At 65.8% G+C, this 20,739-nt stretch overlaps 2 protein-coding genes and 1 long non-coding RNA gene across 4 annotated transcripts in view; 2 read left to right on the top strand and 1 right to left on the bottom strand.

The window, feature by feature from the left end:
- The window catches only part of SEMA3F (semaphorin 3F), a 28,299-nt gene extending 18,549 nt beyond the window's left edge, over positions 1–9,750 (top strand). Inside the window, exons 6-19 of one of the 2 annotated variants that reach the window (XM_045856798.1) lie at positions 389–481; positions 2,000–2,093; positions 3,317–3,436; positions 3,620–3,759; positions 3,884–3,998; positions 4,163–4,232; positions 4,411–4,555; positions 5,349–5,571; positions 6,196–6,284; positions 6,401–6,442; positions 6,621–6,778; positions 6,953–7,020; positions 7,284–7,417; positions 8,065–9,750. In XM_045856798.1, the coding sequence (XP_045712754.1) occupies positions 389–481; positions 2,000–2,093; positions 3,317–3,436; positions 3,620–3,759; positions 3,884–3,998; positions 4,163–4,232; positions 4,411–4,555; positions 5,349–5,571; positions 6,196–6,284; positions 6,401–6,442; positions 6,621–6,778; positions 6,953–7,020; positions 7,284–7,417; positions 8,065–8,475 (1,902 nt within the window). In that variant the 3' untranslated portion in view covers positions 8,476–9,750. The remainder of the gene's footprint in view (positions 1–388; positions 482–1,999; positions 2,094–3,316; positions 3,437–3,619; positions 3,760–3,883; positions 3,999–4,162; positions 4,233–4,410; positions 4,556–5,348; positions 5,572–6,195; positions 6,285–6,400; positions 6,443–6,620; positions 6,779–6,952; positions 7,021–7,283; positions 7,418–8,064) is intronic. The other variant, XM_045856799.1, reaches the window with a different exon arrangement.
- Positions 9,751–11,738: 1,988 nt separating this feature from the next.
- Positions 11,739–16,657, top strand: GNAT1 (G protein subunit alpha transducin 1). Its single transcript, XM_045857291.1, has 9 exons — positions 11,739–11,996; positions 13,189–13,231; positions 13,353–13,494; positions 13,627–13,784; positions 13,873–14,001; positions 14,237–14,366; positions 14,567–14,720; positions 14,884–15,075; positions 15,419–16,657. Exons 1-8 carry the CDS (start codon positions 11,891–11,893, stop codon positions 15,072–15,074), a joined length of 1,053 nt encoding a protein of 350 aa, XP_045713247.1. The 5' UTR covers positions 11,739–11,890; the 3' UTR covers position 15,075; positions 15,419–16,657.
- On the bottom strand, positions 14,205–15,464 carry LOC123830762. The gene is made up of 3 exons (XR_006787809.1): positions 15,342–15,464; positions 14,591–14,667; positions 14,205–14,345 (listed from the first exon to the last, which is right to left on the bottom strand). It is a non-coding gene; the product is annotated as an uncharacterized LOC123830762 (long non-coding RNA).
- Positions 16,658–20,739: the final 4,082 nt, after the last annotated feature.

Below are 20,739 nucleotides of genomic sequence, written 5' to 3'. Positions count from 1 at the left end.
AGAGGGCCTGGCGGGGGGCCTCGGCATCAGGAGGCTGGACGCCTGGGTCAGCTTCTGCCACGCGGCCTGGGGGAGAGCTGCCCTTTCCCCAGCTCTGCCACCCCCCGCCCTACCCGCTTCTGCCCTTTTCCATTTCCATGTGGGCATGCGTGTAGCTGGCGTGACCTTGCAGGGCGTGTGCAAGAGCGGTTGGACCTAGGGGGCACGTGTGTGCGTGCCAGTGTGAGCCAAGCGGTGTGTATATGTGCATGTGTGTACTCTGGGGGCCCAGGTGCTCACGTGTGCTCCTGGCCTGTGTGGTGTGAGAGCCTGGCAGCCCGAGCCCGCTCCCCCGGCCCCTGCCGCCCCCGCCGCCCCTGGCTCTAACCCCTGTTCCTCGTCTTCTCAGGCCACTCCCTGGACCCAGATGCAGGTGGCCCGAGGCCGAGGCAGCAGAGCCACGGACGGCGCCCTCCGCCCGACGCCCACAGCCCCACGCCAGGTGGGCCTCATCCCTCCAGGCCCTTGCCAGGCAGCCCTGCCTCTGCACTGAACTCTCCCGGCCTGGCCTTCCAGCCGGGAGCCCGGGCCCCAGGCCAGCCTCCCCGGGACTCCTCTCTGTCCGCGGGCCCTCCCCGGCCCCTCCCCTGCAGTGACTCCCCAGCTGGACTCAAGTCGGCCTGAGTGGGGCCCCTGCAGGCAAGGAGTCCTGCAGCCACCAGATGGGGAAGCCAGGCGCCCTGGGGACAGCCATGCCTCAGCCCTCAGGATATGTATGTAGACAGGCATGAGCACACACCAGCATACACTGGGGCACACGTTTGCTGTCCAGCCCACACCCTACTCGGCACCAGAGTGGGAACATGGCACATGCGCGCAGTGACACGTTACTCTCAGATCTGTGCCCCGTGCCTCCTGTGCTGGGTCCTCGGTTAGCACAGGTGTCCTGCACACTCACACACTTGAGGCCCTCGCCCCTGGGGGTGGGAGGGGCAGAGCTGTCTGTCACCCATCAGGACCCGGGATTGAGCTGGGGGCGGGGCGGGGGCTGGGCCAGGGCTGCCGGTGTGTGAGAGCAAGTGGTCACTCGAGCGTGTGCGTGTGGTGGGCCGTGCCCAGGGGCCGCTCCGACTGCGTGTGTGTGCCCAGGGTGTGAACAGTGGGTTCTGTGCGCTGCTAGTGATGTGTGCCGAGCTGTGTGTGCAAGACGTCGCTTGTGCAGCGTGTAACTGGAATCGGGCCTGTGTACACCTTCCCATCACCATCCTCGCGCCCCCGCCCCTGCTGCCGGCTCCTGCTGCCTTTGCGCCTCTCTCCTTTCCCTCTCTGGTCCCCGTGAGCTCCTCCCAGGCCCAGTGCCGTCACCAGCCTTCCTCCCAGCACCTCCCGGGCTGCGCTGGGAGGCACCGGGGCCTTGGTGAATCCCGTGCGGTCTGAGCTGGACTCTTCAACTCCTGCCTCCCTGGGGAGACGTGTAGAGTTGGGGGCTCTGCTGAGGGGCGGGAAAAAGGCAGTGGCCTATCGGTCTGTCCTGAGGACCACCAAGCCTGGGGACACAGTGGCCTCAGAGCCCTCTGACCTGGTGGGACCTGATGGCAAAGGACAGGAGTCGGGCCCTTGGCCACTAGCCGCTGCCTCGATCAGGTTGGCAGCCCCTTCCCGGCCCGGGACAGTCAGCCATAGCTCTTCCCTTCTATGGCCCGCGGGGCCCCAGCCAGAGCCTTCCTGAACCAGCCAGCATGCGGGGGCTTCAGCCCCTGGAAGCCCACCCCTCTCATGGCCCCCAGAGCAGAGCCCTCTGAGACCTGGGACCAGGCAGCAGCTCCCTTGGAACCTGCCGTGTGGCCCTGCCCCGCGACACCTGGCTGGACAGAGTCAAAACCCAGCGAGATCCGCGAGTGAAGGGGGGCGGCTTCAGGGTGTCCCTGGGGGACCGGTTTGACCCCGGGGCCTGACGACCCTTGCCCTTCCTGGCCGTGGGACCCGCCCGGATGCCGCTGAGCCCGCCTCTGCCCTGCAGGACTACATCTTCTACCTGGAGCCCGAGAGACTCGAGTCAGGGAAGGGCAAGTGTCCGTACGACCCCAAGCTGGACACAGCCTCGGCCCTCATCAGTGAGTGCCCCGCCCCAGCCCGGTCCTGCAGCCAGGAAGTGTGGCCTCTGCCTGTGGGGGGGGGGGTGGTGGCACCGACTCTTGCCCCAGGTGGACACACTGGCCCTGGACCCCCGCAGTGGGCCCCGCCTGGCCGGGAGAGGGGCACAGGTTACCCCAGTGTGAGCTGAGTGGCAGAGAGCAGGCTCCGTGAGCCACCGCCCAGCCCCTCAGATGGGGGTGCTAAGGTGGCCAGATCCTATCCCGAAATCTGCGGTGTGGTCCATGCGAAGGCCAGAGCCCTCCGGGGGCCCTGGCCCCGTGACCCACTGGAGGGAGCTTGGCTCTGGTCTGGCCAGGTGTCCCGGAGGGTTGGGGGGACGTCCTCTGAGAGAGGGCCCTGTCTGGGGTCTCAGGAGCAGCTGCCGCCCCTACCCACGGGGCGGGGGAGCCCGCTGCAGACTCAGGCCCTGCACTGTGCCCACCTTCTGCTGGCCCGGCCCGGCCCAGCCCAGCCCGTCTCCCAGAGCAGCTGCCAGGCACCAGGCCCCCTCAGGCCTGGAAGCGGCCCCAGGGCCAGTGGAAGGGCACTGTCCTCCCCCTCCTGGCAGGATCCTGGCCTGAGGGCAGCAGCCAGAGCAGGGGGTCCGACGGGAAGGCGGGGGCCCGCCTGGGGGGGGTCTGTCTGGAAGGAAGACTTGGAGTTGGTGAGGTGGTTCCATTCTCAGGTGTGTTGTGAGCCAGCTGTCAAACACAGCTATTATTCAAAATTAAATTATATAAACTCACAATGAAATCAATTACTTTTAAAAAGGTAAAAATACTCCAAACTCATTACTTCCTAATTGTTTTTACTCCATTTTGTTCTTATCTATCTATGCTCCCGGGGTTATTGACAGGCATCGAGTGGGCGGGGTGGGAGCATCACTCAGAGTGGCTGGCAGCTTGCCCCCGCCCTGCCCCTGCCCGGCCCCCGCCCAGGGACCGAAGGGGCCTGCCCCTTGCAGCCGGCCCTGGTGGGGTGTCTCCCCGCAGAAACGGGCTCTGGCTGACGACCAGAGCTCAGTGCCACTTCATCCCAGGCCCCCCAGGGCCAGCAGACATGGGCCAGCACCCCACTGGTGCTGCAGTGGTGCCCTGGTGGGCCAGCGGGGGGAGACAGGACCCTGCCCTGCAGGTCATTTGGGCTGCGCCCTGGTCCTGGCAAAGGGCGGTCCCCCGACTGACGCGCCGGGCCCCCACAGATGAGGAGCTCTATGCTGGCGTGTACATCGACTTCATGGGCACGGACGCAGCCATCTTCCGTACCCTCGGAAAGCAGACTGCTATGCGCACAGACCAGTACAACTCCCGGTGGCTCAATGGTGAGCGCCTCCCTCCGGCCCTGGGGGCGGGGCAGGGGTGGAGCCTGTCTGGGGTCTAGCTGGGGAGGTGGGCTTCTCCTCTGGGGAAGGGTTGGGGGTCGCCCTGTATTTGGCGGGGATTCTGTTGGGGACAGAGGCGTTGTCAGAGGAGGGCTGGCCCCGCTGACCCCTGCCCGTCTGCAGACCCGTCTTTCATCCACGCGGAGCTCATCCCCGACAGCGCCGAGCGCAATGACGACAAGCTCTACTTCTTCTTCCGCGAGCGGTCCGCGGAGACGTCGCAGAGCCCCGCGGTGTACGCCCGCATCGGGCGGATCTGTCTGGTAGGCGCTGCTGGCGGGCGGGCTGTGCCGGTTCTGTCGGCCCTTCCCCTGCACGGGCCGGGCGGGGGGGGGGGGGGGGCGCTGAGCGAGCTGGTCTGACCCCGCCCCCGGCCCCGCCCCCCAGAACGACGACGGCGGCCACTGCTGCCTGGTCAACAAGTGGAGCACGTTCCTGAAGGCGCGGCTGGTGTGCTCCGTGCCCGGCGAGGACGGCATCGAGACGCACTTTGATGAGCTCCGTGAGCACCCCGCAGCAGGCGGGTGGGGTCCCGTGGCTCCCACGGTGGGGGGGGGGAGGCGGCTGGTGCGGGCGCCTCGGGTGGGTCCCCCTGGGCCCGAGCGGGCAGGGCCCTGGGGCTCCTGGCCACGGCACCCTCCCAGCGCCTTCTCCTTCTGCCCCCAGAGGACGTGTTTGTCCAGCAGACCCAGGACGTGAGGAACCCCGTCATTTACGCTGTCTTCACCTCCTCGGGGTGAGGCCGGGGCCCGCGCCAGCAGCGGCAGGCAGGGTGTGGCTGGGTTGGGGGGCTGCGCCTGGTGGAGGACCCCGTCCTGGTGGCCCGCTGTGGGGTGGGGCGGGCCAGGAAGGGCCCCGGGCCGAGGGTCTGCGGCGTCCACAGCAGCCGCCCGCCCGCCCTGCCCTGCCCGCAGCTCCGTGTTCCGAGGCTCAGCCGTGTGCGTCTACTCCATGGCGGACATACGCATGGTCTTCAACGGGCCTTTTGCCCACAAGGAGGGCCCCAACTACCAGTGGATGCCCTTCTCGGGGAAGATGCCCTACCCACGGCCCGGCACGGTGAGGGTCCCCTGCCTCTCCCCTTCCGCGCGGGCTGGGAGGGCTGCTCTGGGCCCCGCCCTTTGCCGACAGGGGCCCCGCCCTTGTGCAGCTCACAGGTGGGGGAGGAGGTGGATCATACACACATGTGAGCCCACCATCGCCCTCGGTAAAGCCAAATTTTAAAAAACTCCCAAAACCCCACCGTTGACACACGGTGTCAGGCTGTGAAGCAGCCCCACCAGGATCCGGAAGCAAAGATGGTGGGTGGGAGGTCAGGGAGGTCACCAAGGCCCCCTGGACTGTAGGCGAGGGAGGGGGTGGGATCTGATTAAACGCAGCGGACGGTTAACCCTCTCAGTGTGGTCCGGGCTGGGATGGAGAAGCTGGTTGCGGCAGAGGTCAGGGAGGCTGACCCCCGAAGGTGAACTGGGAGGCTGGGCAGGGGCGGGGTGGGGAGGGGTGAGGAGCATCCAGAGAGGAAAGAGCCATCAGAGCCGCGAGGACATGGACGGGGCGTGGTCAGCTCTGCTGAACGCTGCCACCAGGTCATGGCGCACGAGGCCAGGGAGGAGGCGGCGGGACCTGGCCATGCAGGACCATGGGACGGCCCCTGGAGCAGGCCCTGCAGAGACACTGGGTGCAGGCAGAAGCCTGGCAGCACTGCAGACCAGAGCAGAGCAGGCAGGGGAGGTGGGAACCGACAGAACGGAGGCCTCTCCTGCAGCTCGTGGGTCCAGGGAAGCCGGCCTGGGCGGCCCGGGCCTGACCCTCGCCCCTGACCCTCGCCCCTGACCCTCACCCCTGCCTGCAGTGCCCTGGCGGGACCTTCACACCGTCCATGAAGTCCACCAAGGACTACCCCGACGAAGTGATCAACTTCATGCGCAGCCACCCACTCATGTACCAGGCCGTGTACCCGCTGCAGCGGCGACCCCTGGTGGTCCGCACGGGCGCTCCCTACCGGCTCACCACTGTCGCCGTGGACCAGGTGGATGCAGCCGACGGGCGCTATGAGGTGCTTTTCCTGGGCACAGGTACCCACTGCTGCTCCCGGCTCCTCCTGCGCTGGGCCCGCTGGGTGGAGGGTGCTGACCGTGGGGCTGGGACCTACGCTGCTAGGGGTTGCTACAGGCGGGTCAAGGTCAGCTCCGCCACCTTCATCCTTTGGAGCGTTCTTCCTATTGCCAGGATAACTGAGAGTAGGGGTGGGAAGACCCCACCTTCACCCCCCGGGGGCCAGGACAGCAGGGACACTGGGTGCCTAAGGACCCACGTATGAGCAGGAAAGGGGGGGCAGATGGCAGGCACCTCCAGGATCTGTGGGTCCGAATACTGACACGTATTCTCATGTTTACTTGTGCAAACACACCCACCCCAGTTCCGGTACCCCTCAACGGGGGGCACCTCCAGCCTCCTGTTCTGAGCAGCACCCAAACGAGGGTCTGGGGTGGCAGGGGTGGGCCCTGGCCCTGACACCCCTTACCCTGAGCCCATCCCCTCGGACCTCTCGCCGTCACTGGGGAAACTCTTCGACCTCGGCACAGAGCTGCTGCCCCACTGCCCTCCGGGGTTTGGGCCCTGGTGGGGGAAGGGGCTGAGGCTGGTGCCCCTTCCCCAGTGTCCTCAGCCCCACTGAGGCCCTGCCCGGCCCGTTCCAGACCGCGGGACAGTGCAGAAGGTCATCGTGCTACCCAAGGATGACCAGGAGATGGAGGAGCTCATGCTGGAGGAGGTGGAGGTGTTCAAGGTCGGTGTGACACCACAGGCCTGCCGTCACCCAGGCCCTCCTCAGTGCCAGCTCCCGTCTGCAGCCCTCCAGGGCAGAACCCACAGAACCCACAGCTGATCCTTGTTTTCTTCCAGGAACCAGCACCAGTGAAGACCATGACCATCTCTTCCAAGAGGGTGAGTCTGGTGAAGTGGTCTGGGAGCAGGGATGGAGCCTGCGGCCCCTTGAGGTCAAGGTTGGCACGGGGATGGGGCGGCTGAGGCTCCGAACAGGAAGGGCGGGAGCCCAGCCCAGCCGGCTGTGGATGGGGGCTGGCTGTAGGAGGGGACTGACAGGCCCCTCCCTCTCCCCCAGCAACAACTGTACGTGGCCTCCGCTGTGGGTGTCACCCACCTGAGCCTGCACCGCTGCCAGGCGTATGGGGCTGCCTGTGCCGACTGCTGCCTCGCCCGGGACCCCTACTGTGCCTGGGACGGCCAGGCCTGTTCCCGCTACACAGCGTCCTCCAAGAGGTGTGGACCCCCAGACCCTTGGAATCTGAGCCACCACACCCAGGGCCCTGCCCTGGGGGCCGGGAGGTGGCAGTGATATCACCCCGGGGAGTCCGTGAGCCCCGGTCCCCAGGGGGCGGGGCCTGGGGGGCAGGCTTCCTCGGGCACCCTCCGTCAGGAGCTCTCCTCGTCCAGGCGGAGCCGCCGGCAGGACGTCCGGCACGGGAACCCCATCAGGCAGTGCCGCGGCTTCAACTCCAACGGTGAGTGTGCGGGCGCCCCGTGCGGCCCCCCGAGCTGCTCACAGGGCCCCAGTGGACGGAGTCTCACGTGACCCACGGGGGTGAGGAGATGGGAAGTCCGCAGCCACCCCTGCAAGGAGTGGACGCCTAGTGGCGCGTCCCTGCCTTTGTTGGGGGGAGGGGGCGCAGGGTCTCTGCACGGGCTCCCCGGTGTCAGCCCCTCCCCAGCCTGCCCTCTGCCCCGAGGCCCTGCCGCTTCAACGCAGCGCCCTCTCGTTCCCCAGCCAACAAGAACGCCGTGGAGTCGGTGCAATACGGCGTGGCGGGCAGCGCCGCCTTCCTGGAGTGCCAGCCCCGCTCGCCCCAGGCCGCCGTTAAGTGGCTATTCCAGCGAGACCCCAGTGACCGGCGCCGGGAGGTGATTTCCTCTGCCCCACAGCCCTGCCCCCCCCCCCACCATGGGTGCGGGAGTCCTCCATCCAGTAGGAATTCCACGTGGGGGAGATGTTGGCAGGAGCCGGCTGAGCTCCCTTCCCTACGAGGAAGTCACCTGGTCACGTGGGAACTCTTCGGGGTTTCCGGGGTTACGGAACCACGTACGGGCATGCCTCCGTGCATGGAAGCTCCGTGCGTGCTTCCCCGGGAAGGGTGCCTCGCGGTAGGGAACCCCCGGGGGCGGCCCGGCATATGGGAGCTCTGCGGGGTGGCCCTCATTTTATGGAAATGCCTTCCAGGCCTCCCGCAGAAGTTCCTTCTGCGGAAATTTGCTGAGTGAGCCCCCGCTGGGCGTCCTCATGAAACACAAATTCTCTGAGTGTGCTCCAAAACTCTCCCGTGGTCCAGGATTCCCTAACGGTCGCCCCTCGTGCGATGGAAACTGCACGGGTGCCCCCTTCCGGTGTCATGTGACATCTCCGTGTGGGCTTTCTTGGCATACGGAGACTCCACGTGGGTGCCCCTCCACGGCGTGGCCGCAGAGGCGGCCCGATCTGGGAGCTGGCGGGGTTGGCGGGGGGACAACAGGGTGGCCGCCCCGCCCCTGAGCCCCCCGCCCCGCCCCCGCAGATCCGCGCAGAGGACCGCTTCCTGCGCACCGACCAGGGCCTGCTGCTTCGCGCCCTGCAGCTCAGCGACCGCGGCCTGTACTCCTGCACGGCCACCGAGAACAACTTCAAACACGTCGTCACGCGGGTGCAGCTGCACGTGCTGGGCCGGGACGCTGTCCACGCTGCCCTCTTCCCGCCGCCGGCCGCCAGCGCCCCGCCCCCCGCAGGCGCCGGGCCCCCCACCCCCTCCTACCAGGAGCTGGCCCAGCTGCTGGCCCAGCCGGAAGTGGGCCTCATCCACCAGTACTGCCAGGGCTACTGGCGCCACGTGCCCCCCAGCCCCCGGGAGGCCCCGGGGGCGCCCAGGCCCCCCGACCCCCAGGACCAGAAGAAGGCCCGGAACCGCCGCCACCACCCGCCGGACACCTGAGGCCAGCTGCCCGAGCCTGGCCACGGGCCAGCCGGTCCCTCGTCCCTTTTAATATAAAAGATATATAGATATATATATATATAAAAATATCTATATTCTATACACACCCTGCCCCTGCAGAGACAGTATTTATTGGTGGGTTGTACAGAGCCTGCCTCCGCGGCAGCATCGTCCGGAACTCAGACCCACGCTGGTCAGAGACCGCAGGAAACCGGCCGCCCGAGCGGGCCCAGCCAGCGGGTAGGGCCTGGCCAGGACCGCACAGGCCCCCGACTCGGCTGGGGGTCCGCCTGCCCGCCAGCCGCGCTGAGACCCACAGGACACCGGGAGGGAGCCCCCCCGCCCCCCACCCAGACGGGCGCGGGCTGCGCACCGTTGCGAGCGTGCGCTGCCCACCCGAGCCGCCCTGCGGACTGAGGACTGCTTCAGAGACTGGGGGTGGGCGGGGCTCAGACGCCCTCGGAGAGGGAGGGGAGGAGGGGCCGGCACCGGATGCCCGCCCCTGCCTGGGAGGGGGCACTCAGTCAAGGCCAGCCCCTTCCCGGGTATTTATTCTCTATTTATTGGGGACTAGAGAAGAGGAGCCCCCCCCCCTCCCCGCTTGGCCGTGCTACCTCCTCGCTTTGTCTGCACCACTGACTCAGGGGCTGGGGGAGCAGCCGAGGGGCCGGGCGCGAGCAGGGCTGAGGGCAGAGGGGGCCGCGGCGGAGGCTTGGGGCCTGCGGGGCCGCCCGCGCTCCCTGGTGCCCCCCGCTTCAGATGATGGGTGTAAATAGCTCAGGGGGGCCGCTGGGGAGGGGGGGCCTCCTGGCGGCCCTCTGCTGCCCAGGCCACCGCCACCCTTGGGTTCCACCTTGTTAATAAACACTGGCTCTGGGACTGGACTTCGGCTCTTCTCCTTGGCAGGGGAAGAAGGACGGGGGCTCGGCCCAGGCCCCGCACCCCCACCCTGTGTGGCCTGGCCACCAGTTCCCACACGTTCTCCTACAGGCCAGCTTCCATCCACTCATCCAGTGGTTGACTGTTTGCTCGACTCGCACCTCACCTGGCCGCCTGTCCCGCCTCGAGCCAGCAGTGGGGACTCGGGATTGGCAAGGCAGCGCCACAGCCCCCACAGTCCGGCTTCCCCTTTCTCCGCAGGCAGCAGAAGCCCCATCCTTCCTGCTGCATCCCCGGGCTCTGAGTGAGGGGCCGAGGGCGGGGAGACAGGGACAGGGGGGCTGGGCGCCCCGGCTGGGGAGGCCCGTGGACCCAGCAGGACTTAGGGCCGTGCCTGGTGACGAGCGGCCGGGGGGGGGCGGCTAGGGGGCAGTGGATTGTCCCCGCTTTAAACAAACTCGATGTGCAGAAACCAGGGTGCTGTATCCCCCCAAACCTCTGGGCAGTGAGTGTATAAAGGGCTGCAGAGACCCCTCAGGCCCCACGTACATTGTGGGGGGTGGAGGATGGAACTTGCGGCTGGAAAGGGACAAATGACCTCTTGCTCCCGGACAGAAAACCCCCTCCCGCAAGAGGGTAGAGGTGGAGCTGAGGTGGGGGGTCAGTGTCCCCACCCACGTGTTAAGGACAGTTTTCAATGCTCAGGGTGTGGGGCCCTGGCATCCCCTCGTGGTCTCTTGGGCTGCGAGCACAGTCAAGTGCTGAAAGGCAGAGAGAGTCCCAGCAGGAGGCCCGGGCCCCTGGAGGGAGCCCTGGGAGCCCAGGGTCTGGGTCCTCTGATGGGTGGTGGGAGACCCCCAGGGCCCCAGGACTAACACTCCAGGCCCCTCGAGCCACCGCCTCCCGGCAGCATGCCTGGTCCCACCCGAACCCACGCCCAGACCACAGCCCCCAAAGGTGGCAGGCTCAGAGGTACTGCTAGACAGGTCCCAGAGCACCCACAGGGTACAGAACAGGAGCTGAGCAGATGGGCCCCGCCCCTCCATTCCCCTTCGAGTGCCAGACCTGCTCTGGGACTCAGTTTCCCCAGCCGACAGCAGGCCTGCAAAACATTCCCTGGAAGAGCTCGGCCACCTCTGCAGGTGAGAGACTTTGTTGCGGTCAAGTGCACATGCACGAAAAGAGGCACAGTGGCCTGGGAACAGAGAGGTCACCGGTTCAGTTCCCCATCAGGGCACGTGCCTGGGTTGCGGGCTGGGTCCCCAGTTGGGGGCGTGGGAGAAGCAACCACACATGGATATTTCTCTCCTCTTTATCCCTCCCTTCCTCTCTCTCTGAAAATAAATAAAATTTTTAATAAATAAATAAAATCTTTTTTAAAAGGAGCACAGGAAAGTATACACACACAGGTACACACATACATAAATGTACATTCACAGGCACACGGGTAAGTATGCACTAACACACATGCACATGCATTTATACATTCGTGCACCCATGTCGGTCCACCCAAGCATGCATGCGTACAAGCACATGTGCACACAAAGAAGTGTGCAAAAGCGCACACGTGTGTACACCTGTACACAAACAGGTGTGCATAGGCTCACACGTGCACTCACAAGGGCACAGGAATGTGTATACACACAAGTATAGAAGGACAAACCTGTATCCTGCCACTGCCGTACTTGGGGCCAGTAAACGATAGACACCGCCCCCCCAGCACACACAGCGGATGCGCACACCCACCCAAGCCCGCGGGCACACGGCGTGCAGAGGCCCTGCCTGGGTCGGATGCAGCCCCCTCACGTGGTGCGAACACAACGTCCACGTTTGCCTCTGACTCCCTGAAGAGCGTGGAGTCCAGGGCGTCAGGTCCGGGTCCCGAGTCACCCAGCCCTTCCCAAGCACCTCCTGCTGTGAGACTCTGAGCCTTTGCTCCATTATCGGTATGAGGGGGCCGAGGATGCGGGTGCCCTCCCCCGGGGCTGGCGTGAGCTCACAAGGCAGGGAGCAGTGTCCAGCCCAGAGCTGGGCCTGGGGCAGGGGCTCGGTGCATCCTTCCCCCTCACTCCCTGCTGCCAGCCCCACCCCCATGGCCCCCACCCCATTGGCTCAGGCTTTTTCCTCCCCTTTCTGAGCCTGGACCCCCCCCCGCCCCGTCTCCCTCCTCCAGGACAGGGGCAGGAGATTGGTGTATCTCCCCATCCAGGGTGTCTCCTGGAGGATGGGAAGAGGTGGTAGAGGGGTGCAGAGTCAGCAGCTGAGGGATTGGGGCCACGCCAGCCCGATTAGAAGGGCTGGGGGCTGAGCTGGGTTCACCTGTCCTTGTCCCTGATTGGCTCTTGGCTACCCCCAGCACCCAAATCCCACTAAGCAACCCCACCAGGGCCTGCACAGGTCTGGAGAGCCTGCTGATTGCCAGTCCCGGGGCCAGGAGAGTGTCTGGGGAGGCCAGAGGCTGGCCTGAGCCCAGCTCTGGAGATCCTGCCATTCCAAAGAGCCAGCTGACCCCGTTTCTTCACCTGCTGCTGGGGCCATGGGGGCTGGGGCCAGCGCGGAGGAGAAGCACTCACGGGAGCTAGAAAAGAAGCTGAAAGAAGATGCTGAGAAGGATGCCCGAACCGTGAAACTGCTGCTTTTGGGTAGGGGTGTGGGTCAAGGTGGGGCCACTGCCACAAAGCCAGAGGCCCGGGGGCAGGCAGGTGGTCTTTCTGCGAAGCAGGGATGACTTGGGAAGCACAGGGAGCCTGCAGCAGGGCAGGGAACAGAGTGGGAGCCCTGGCCGGACAAGGCTGGGCCTGACTGGTGGTGCCCTGGCTCCCCAGAGCTGGGCATGCCGTGGAACCCCTGTCCAGAGGGCCCACCTCTGGCAGCCTCCCCTCCTGACAAGTGTGTACCAGCCACTCTTGTAGACATGTGTTTATGGGCACACTTTTGCCCTGGCTGGGCTCCGTGGCCCTGCTGGGCAGGGCTCAGAAACCAGGGAACTCCTGGGGGCCCCACATTAGGACTGCTCCCTTGGGGAGGAGGCTACAGTCCTCCTGACAGTGGGCAGCCTCTAGGGCCACCCAGGGCCACCCAGTGGCCCCCCGTTTTCAGAGCTTTGTTGTGGGCAGAACTGCAAAGTGGCTACAGGGGGAGGAAGGGGCCAAGGCCCTTTGGGAACAGATAAGGCGTGCCCGTGGTCCCGTGGCAGTGAGGGACATGGGGCTCGGATCCAGCACCTCAAGGCCACTGCCACCCCCCAGGGGAAGAACTGCTTTGAGAGGGGTGCAGGCTCCAGCCTGGCTCTCTGGGAACAGGGAAGACGGGAAGGCTAAGCCAGAAATCCCATTAACTGCGCCCTACACCCTTGAGAGAGCAGGCTTAGAGGGGCTGACAGCTTCGTCTCCCCCCACCAACGGTGCTAATGCCCTCTGAGCCTCAGGGAGGCACTTCCCACTCCAGCTGAAAAGCTGGATCCACGCGGCTCCAGTAACCCCGGGCGTGCAGTCCCGTATGTTTTCACAAGATGGCGCTCCAGGCTTTCTTTATTTTGGTCTCAGATTAACGGAGACGGAGGAAACCGGGATCCTGCAGGTTCCCCGGCACAGCCGTCTTGGATGCCCCCCTTCGGCATTCCTCCGTCACTCCTGACATTCACAAACGTTTTTCTGCTAGGATGTCAGGATCTTACTTTGGGGGAGTGAGAGGAAAACGGGGAACCGAGGGCTAGGCTGGCGCTCTGCGTCGGCCTAGCCTTTGCCCCGCCCGGTAGGCAGAGGACGGGAAGGAGCGGGAGGGAGGCGCGGTCGGCGCGGCCGGCGCGGCTCTGAGGCCCGGCTTCCCTTCCAGGTGCCGGCGAGTCTGGGAAGAGCACCATTGTCAAGCAGATGAAGTGAGTGCAAGTGCCGGCGCCTAGGCCGCGAGGTGGGGGGAGGGGAGGGGAGGCGTGCGCACGTGGCCAGTCCTTGCCCAACTGACCACGAGGCGCTGAGCCCGGCTCGCCCCGGCCGCAGGATTATCCACCAGGACGGGTACTCGCTGGAAGAGTGCCTCGAGTTCATCGCCATCATCTACGGCAACACGCTGCAGTCCATCCTCGCCATCGTGCGCGCCATGACCACGCTCAACATCCAGTACGGAGACTCCGCGCGCCAGGTGTGCCGGGCGGCGGGCTGAGCGCGGGGAGCCGGGCTGCGCGGGGCTGCGCGGGGCTGCGCGGAAGGATTCGAGGCGCTGGGCCGGGCTCAAGTCCAGGGCCACCGCCAACCACTCCCACCCTGCCCCCAGGACGATGCCCGGAAGCTGATGCACATGGCGGACACCATCGAGGAGGGCACGATGCCCAAGGAGATGTCGGACATCATCCAGCGGCTGTGGAAGGACTCGGGTATCCAGGCCTGTTTCGAGCGCGCCTCTGAGTACCAGCTAAACGACTCCGCGGGCTAGTGAGCGCCCGGGCGGGGCGCGGGGGGCGCGGGCGGGCCCGGCCACGCCCCTGCACTCCACCCACCCACACCCCGGGCTCTCTCGCAGCTACCTCTCGGACCTGGAGCGCCTGGTAACGCCGGGCTACGTGCCCACCGAGCAGGACGTGCTGCGCTCGCGTGTCAAGACCACCGGCATCATCGAGACGCAATTCTCCTTCAAGGACCTCAACTTCCGGTACGACCCCGCGCCCGGCTCCGGGGTCCCCTGCCCGCAAGTTCATCGCCCCGAGGCCCCCGTCCCCCTGAGAGGCCCTGCCCCTTCCCAGATATCCCGCCCGCAGGAAGGCCGGGCCCCTCCAGATGCCCCGCCCAGTCCGAGGGCGCCCCAGGCCGCCTTGGGAGGCGAGGGGAGGCTTGTCGGCGTGTCCAGGGGGCTGGTCGCGCGGGTTCAGGCCCCACCGGCCTCGCAGGATGTTCGACGTGGGCGGGCAGCGCTCGGAGCGCAAGAAGTGGATCCACTGCTTCGAGGGGGTGACCTGCATCATCTTCATCGCGGCGCTGAGCGCCTATGACATGGTGCTGGTGGAGGACGACGAAGTGGTGAGTGCGGGGCAGGACCGGCGCTGCAGGAGCAGGGCGCATCCGCGAGGGGGCGATCGTTCCACAGCCGTCCGAAGAGGTTGGGGGCAGCCAGCAGCCCCGCGGGGAGGGCCCAGGGGAGGCTGGCCCGAAGCTGTCGCGGGAACGGGCCGCTGCCCGTGGCCCCGCGAGCCCGACGGCCTCTGCCCCCCCCCCCGCAGAACCGCATGCACGAGAGCCTGCACCTGTTCAACAGCATCTGCAACCACCGCTACTTCGCCACCACGTCCATCGTGCTCTTCCTTAACAAGAAGGACGTGTTCTCCGAGAAGATAAAAAAGGCGCATCTTAGCATCTGCTTCCCCGACTACGACGGTGAGAAAACACCCCCCCTCCCCCCCACACACACCACCCCACCGCAGCCCAGCCGCAGGGCGAGGCGCCACCCTGGTGATCTGGGCCACGCGCCTCGCCCGCCCCCCCACCCCGCCCGGCCGGAAGGGCTTGGGGCGGGCAGTGAGAGCCCGCTGCCCCGCAGGGCCCAACACGTACGAGGACGCGGGCAACTACATCAAGGTGCAGTTCCTGGAGCTCAACATGCGGCGCGACGTGAAGGAGATCTACTCCCACATGACATGCGCCACCGACACGCAGAACGTCAAATTTGTCTTTGACGCTGTCACAGACATCATCATCAAGGAGAACCTCAAAGACTGCGGCCTCTTTTGAGGTGGGCGTCTCCCAGCCCCAAGGCCTCTGTGGAGTGACCCTTGGTCTCAGCGCCCCCGCCCCACCCCCGCCCCACTTCACCGCAGCCTACCCACACCACCGCCTCACCCCCAGCTTCCAGACCCTCTGCTTCCAGGCCCCACCCACCCTACCTCCTCTGGCTCCACCCCACTGCCCTAGGCCCCTCCCACAGCTCCCAAGTCCCACCCACTTGATCTGTCTGAACCAGGTCCCAATCCCCTCAGATGGCCCTGCTTCCAAATCCACCTTCACACCGTCTCTGAGCCTAAGCCAGGTGATTCTGGGGCTGGGGGTGCTGACAAGGTTCCTTCTTCTTTTCCCAGGCTCCCGAACCCAGGCTCGTCCTGAGACCCTGTAGCCTCTCCACCCTGTAGCCTCAGCCACCAGGACCCAGTCGTGCCCCTAGGACTCCAGGCCCTCGCCTGTGGCCCCACCAGCCACAGAACCGAAACCCTGAGCCCCACTGGCGTTGAGTTCCTGACCCTCCCCCAGGGCTCCCAGGCCTCCCCGAGCCAGGTGCCCCCAGCCCCCGCGCTGCCCTTCACGGCCTGGCTGCGCTGGCCTCCAGGACCCACCGCAGCCAGCCCCAGCTCGGAGCCGGCTGGACTTGGGGCAGCTCGAGTGCACAGTGACTCAGCAGTGCCCGACTGACCAATCGCCAGCAGCCCTCCCGCCCCAGGGGGCCCGTGACTCACTCGGTGGGTCTGGGCTCAGCAAACAGCCCTCCCTCCCGGAGTTTCCTGAGGGGGGGGCAGGCCGGGATCCCTCCTCCAGGCAGGCCTGCTGCTTGCCATCAGCCCGTTCCAGCCTTACCACCTCCATGTGACAAGGCTGACACCTGTCTGCCCAGTGGCCGGTGACTGTCCCTCCCAGCAGCTCCAGGGGTCCAAAGTCTAAGCCAGCTCTGGCCTGCGCAGCTCCTACACAGGTGACTTCGTGGGGGCAGGCCTGGGGGCCCCTGGGGGCCAGGGAGAGACTCAGGCCAGACTCCCCCCCCCCCGGCCAGTCTCAGAGCGGCCCCCCACCCCTTCCCCCACAGGCTCTGCCCCCTCCGTCCTCGGTCACCAGATCCTTGTCCTGCCTCGCCCACCGACCCAGAGTGCTTCAGGCCAGTCGGCCAAGGGGACGGTCTGCTGAGGGAGGGTACTGTTGACACCAGTGGTGGCCAATGGTTGAACTGTCCTGAGGGGTGGCTGGGGACAGAGTCCGGCTCCCATTGATCCGCCCCAGGCAGGGATGATGGACAGGATGGAGGCCCCAGGGGCCTACCCCAGGTAGAGTCACGAGCAAACCCAGGTGACACTCGTCCCTGCCAGCGGCTCCTCTTGCCCTTTCTACCCAGGGCCCCCTCCCTGGCAGGACTAACCGAGGGACAGAGGCTCACGTCCCCTCGTCCCCATTCCCTACTGCCCCTCGGTCACTCCGTCCGTGGGACATCCGTCCGTGGACGGGACCTGTCCTGCAGGCGAGGAGGACAGGCGCTCCCAGCTCACAGGGCCAGGGCAGGACTTGAACTCCCCTCAGCTAGATGCACCGACTCGGCAATAAACCTTTGCACCGGCCCCGACGTCCCTTTCTTGGGGGGAAGGGGGAGGATTGGTTGCCACGAGTCATGAGCATTTACGGAGTGCCCAGAGCTGGGCTGGACAGGAGTGGGAAGACGGTTCCTTCCGGGCTGAGGCACCTGGCCTGACACGGGGGTGGGGGGGCGCCCTTGGGAGTGTGGCACAGACCTGGGCCTCCTGATCCCCATCAAGAGCAGAGGGGCCATGGGAAATGTTTGCAGGGGTGGTCTTGGGTCAAGAGGGAGCTTGTTTGATTTTATTTTTTGAAGACTATTTTTAGAGAGAGAGGAAGGAGAAAGGGAGGGACAGATATTGATGTGTGAGGGAAACATCAACAGGTTTTCTCTCAAACACCCCCAGCCGAGGACCTGGCCCACAACCCAGGCATGTGCCCTGACCAGGAATCGAACCAGCAACCTTTCGGTTCAGAGGCTGATGCTTAATCCACTGAGCCATACCAGCCAGGGCAAGGGGGAGTTTTGAGATGAAAGCTCGCTCTGGCTGGGGTAGTAGGGTGTATAAGCCCCAGGGACAGGGGCTTGGGGGCCGCGGAGATTCCGTAGAGCAGGAGCAGGGTAGAGGGACTGGGGGTGGGGAGACAGCAGGAAGTGCCCAATGCCAGCCCCGAGGCCCGGGCTCCCCCCCAGGACCCCCCCAGGACCCCCCCAGGACGCTGGGTCCCAGAGGCCCTGAAAGCGAGGCCAGAACCGCCTGGCGGAATTGGCCGAGGAAGGCAGGGGAGACAGCTCCTCCGGTGCGGAACTGAAGGGCGGCCACACATTTCAGTGAGCAGACAGTACACTGACCAATGCTTTTAAACATCAAAATGGCTGTGCCCTGGCTGGTGTGGCTCAGTGGACTGAGCGCAGGCTGCGAACCAAAGTATCGCAGGTTCGATTCCCAGTCAGGACACATGCGTGGGTTGCAGGCCACAGCCCCCAGCAACCACACATTGAAGTTTCTCTCTCTCTCTTTCTCCCTCCCTTCCCTCTCTCTAAAAATAAATAAATAAAATCTTAAAAAAAATAAACCTTAAAAAAAAGTCTACATAAAAACAAAATCTGAGAGAGCCCTTTGAAGCTGTACTGGTGTCACACTGGAGACTGACAAGAAGAAAAACGTCCACCCTTATGTATGGTTTTATGTATTTTAATGGTTAATTTTTCACATAACTTTGGTTGCAAAAACACTGAGATAATGTATAGTAGGTAGATTAAAACTCAAAATATTACTTCAAGCTTCAATATTTTACTTATGCCTACAACAATTTATAATTTTATTTTCCCGACCTTACTGGAAATCAGGTCATCAGGGACATTTTCCAAATCCGCTTCTGGAAAAAACAATCATTGACATTTTTCACACAAACATGTACATAGGGTCATGCATGTTTCCTGGGGACCGGCGTGTGTGGGCATGGGGGGGGGGGGAAGTGGGCTGGGGGGATCCACGGGAAAGACGTGTCCTCCTGACCCCAAGGGGCCGGGGTCTACGAGGAGTGGGGCCTGTCTGTGGGCCGAGTGCCTGTGATGCCCGCGCCAGGCAGGGACTTCAGGGGAGCATTGCAGGGGCTGCACTGTCCCCGAGGCAGGAGGCAGCGCCCGGGCAGCAGCCTCAGTGCCCGGGGGAGGGTGGTGCTGGGAGCCTGTTGAATAAAGGGGTGGCTAGAGAGTGGGGAGTGAGGGTTCCCGGACCTGAGCTGGGGGGGGGGGCGCCCTGGCGGGGTTAGGGAGCCCAGGACACGTGTGGGCGGTCACACTGGTGCTGCTCAGAGGCCAGAGGGGAGCATGGGGCTTGGGCCAGGGGTTTAGGACCCCCACGGGGTGGGGGGGGCCTGTCTGAACTGGGGCTGCTCACCTTCGTCTGGAGGGAGCTGGGCAGGGGAGAGTGATGGCGGGATGTAATGGGGGCGGCGAGGAGGGAGACAGGGAGCTTTGAGGAGCCAGTGGGCTACAGGGGAGGAAGCTGCCGAGGGAGGTGGGCGAACTCGGTCTTCCGCAGAGCCACCTCGTCACGGAAAGAGGGTCAAGCGCTCCGGAGCCTTCCCGGGCGAGGGGCACAGAGGAGCCCGGCCCGACACCGTCCAGGGGCTGGGTGCCGCCCTCCTGAGAGTCCCCTCCCACGCGTGGGTCCACCCACAGAGTCCCGGATCCCACAGGCTGGGGGCGCCACCCAGACGCAGGCGGCCCCGCGCGCAGCTGGCAAGCCCCCTCGGCCCCACTCGCACCCGTGTAATCACACCCTGCGGAGCAGGGTGGGCGCCCAGTGCCGGGCTCCCGGTCCACGGCGGAGGGTCGGCGAGAGCGGGCCCAGGGCTGGCACCGGGGCCCCGCCCCGGGATCCTAGGCAGGGGGCATTTACTGTAAGCAGCGACGGCCACCGCCGTCTCGCCTGAGCTGCAACCCAAGGTGCCCCCGAGGGCCCTCATGGCTTTCAGCTCTGGCTCTGGCGGGACTAACCTGGCCCGGCCGCTGACCAGAGATTAGACGAGCCTGGCAGCCGGTTAATGCCACTGACGTCAGGGCCCGATTGGGTGGCCTCTGGGGGCTTGGGCCCTCCCTTCAGGCCGGAGCTCGGCCCACGTGACCCGGGCTCATTAAGCCGCTTCAGTGGCCAGAGACGCCGGGGGCCAGATCTCAGGGGAGAGAGGAAAGGCACGCCAAGGCTGTGGGGACAGGCCTCAGCCAAGAGGTCACCCGCTCTGGGGACTCGGGGGAAAAGCTGAAGAGGAGGGTCCCCTCTAGCCTCCCGGGTCTTGTGCCAACTGGACCTGGGCTATGCTCACAGAGGAAGGTCCCAGGCACCGAGCGGGGGCGGAGCGTAGCCGGGAGCAGGAAACGTGGGCTGGGGGGGAGAGCCACTGTCCTGGGAGGCCTAGAAAGCCCCCAGCACCCACTCGGGGCCGAGTGTCCTGCCCCTGAGTGCAGCCCCTCACCTGCCACTGCTCACGTCACACCCACGCTCCAGTGTCCCCGTGGCCGTGGCCATGGCCGCTTCTGCCCCTGGGAGCCCCCTCGCTCCTCCCCACGCGGGCGGGTGCCTCTCTCCCCTCGGCAGACGCAAGCCCATGGGCTGCCTCTCCACGGGCCTCGCCCCCCAGCCCGGCAGGAGCTCCCCCGCCTCCCTGGCCTGCAGGGAGCACCTAGAGCCACTGTGGCTCTGGCCGCTGAGGGGTGGGCAGAGCAGCTGCTGGAAGGAGCTGGCTCTCCGCAGTGGCCCGGGCAGGGGGCTGGAGGACGCGTAGGAGTTGGCCCGGGAGGTGGGACCGGGTGGGACCGGGGAGGGCGAAGGCCTGGGGAAGGGAAGGCAGGATCCTGAGTGGGCTGCCAAGTGGCGCGAGGAAGGCGGAGAGCCCACTGCTGGGTGGAGGCACAGGTAGGGAGGATGTCCGGGGTGGGGGCGGTCAGCGGGGTGCAAGGCAGGTGTCTGCAGGGTGTCCGAGGAGTCGGTGAACGCCCACGCTGGGCTCGGGGGAGGGCTGCGTGGGGGGTGAAGACGCGGCTTCACTGGCAGACAGGGTCCGAGCGCGCTGTGTGGATGGCGTGCCGGTGGGGGCAGGCAGCAGCGTGGGGGGAGGCGGCTGTCCAGCTGGAGGCCGAGAGGCAGGACTGAGGAGGGAGGAGGAGAGCAAGGCGCGGCCAGGACCCTGGAAGGAGGGTCTGAGTGACCCTGGGACCCTGCGTCCTGCCACACGTGCCTGCCAGTCCCTCGGGCCTGCGCCTCAGTTTCCCCGGATGGGCTAGTGTAAGTGGGGCGGGGCTTAGATGAAGCGACAGAGCTTCCCGCCAGGCGGCCGCCCTCCACGCGGCGGCTGCAAGGATGGACGCCCCCTCTGGTCTCTGGGAGGCAGTGCCCGGCACCTCTCAGAGCCCCGACCTGGCTGCCAGCTGCGTGGCCGGCACAGGCTGGGCTGGGAGCTTCGGCAGGTGGCAGGAAAGGCCTCGGAGCTGTGTTTGCCCTGGCCGGGGCCCAGGCCCAGCATCAACAAACAGGCCGTCCCTCCCCCCGCCTGGCCACCACCGGCCTGGCCCAGGGACCCCACACAGCCACTCTGGCCTGAGGACCTCAACCCCCACGTA

This window comes from Phyllostomus hastatus, unplaced genomic scaffold (assembly GCF_019186645.2).
Source record: "Phyllostomus hastatus isolate PE091 unplaced genomic scaffold, TTU_PhHast_1.1 phas_scaffold_129, whole genome shotgun sequence".
Lineage (NCBI taxonomy): Eukaryota > Metazoa > Chordata > Mammalia > Chiroptera > Phyllostomidae > Phyllostomus > Phyllostomus hastatus.
The sequence above is the reverse complement of the archived record's forward strand: the minus strand, read 5'-3'. Positions and strand labels throughout refer to the sequence as shown.

Bases quoted from the DNA above. Each gene is read 5' to 3' on its own strand.
- GNAT1 (XM_045857291.1), top strand. From the start codon at position 11,891: ATGGGGGCTGGGGCCAGCGCGGAGGAGAAGCACTCACGGGAGCTAGAA. The intron at 13,495-13,626 runs GTGTGCCGGGCG...CCCTGCCCCCAG, and splicing joins ACGGAGACTCCGCGCGCCAG to GACGATGCCCGGAAGCTGAT. The intron at 14,367-14,566 runs GTGAGTGCGGGG...CCCCCCCCGCAG, and splicing joins TGGTGGAGGACGACGAAGTG to AACCGCATGCACGAGAGCCT.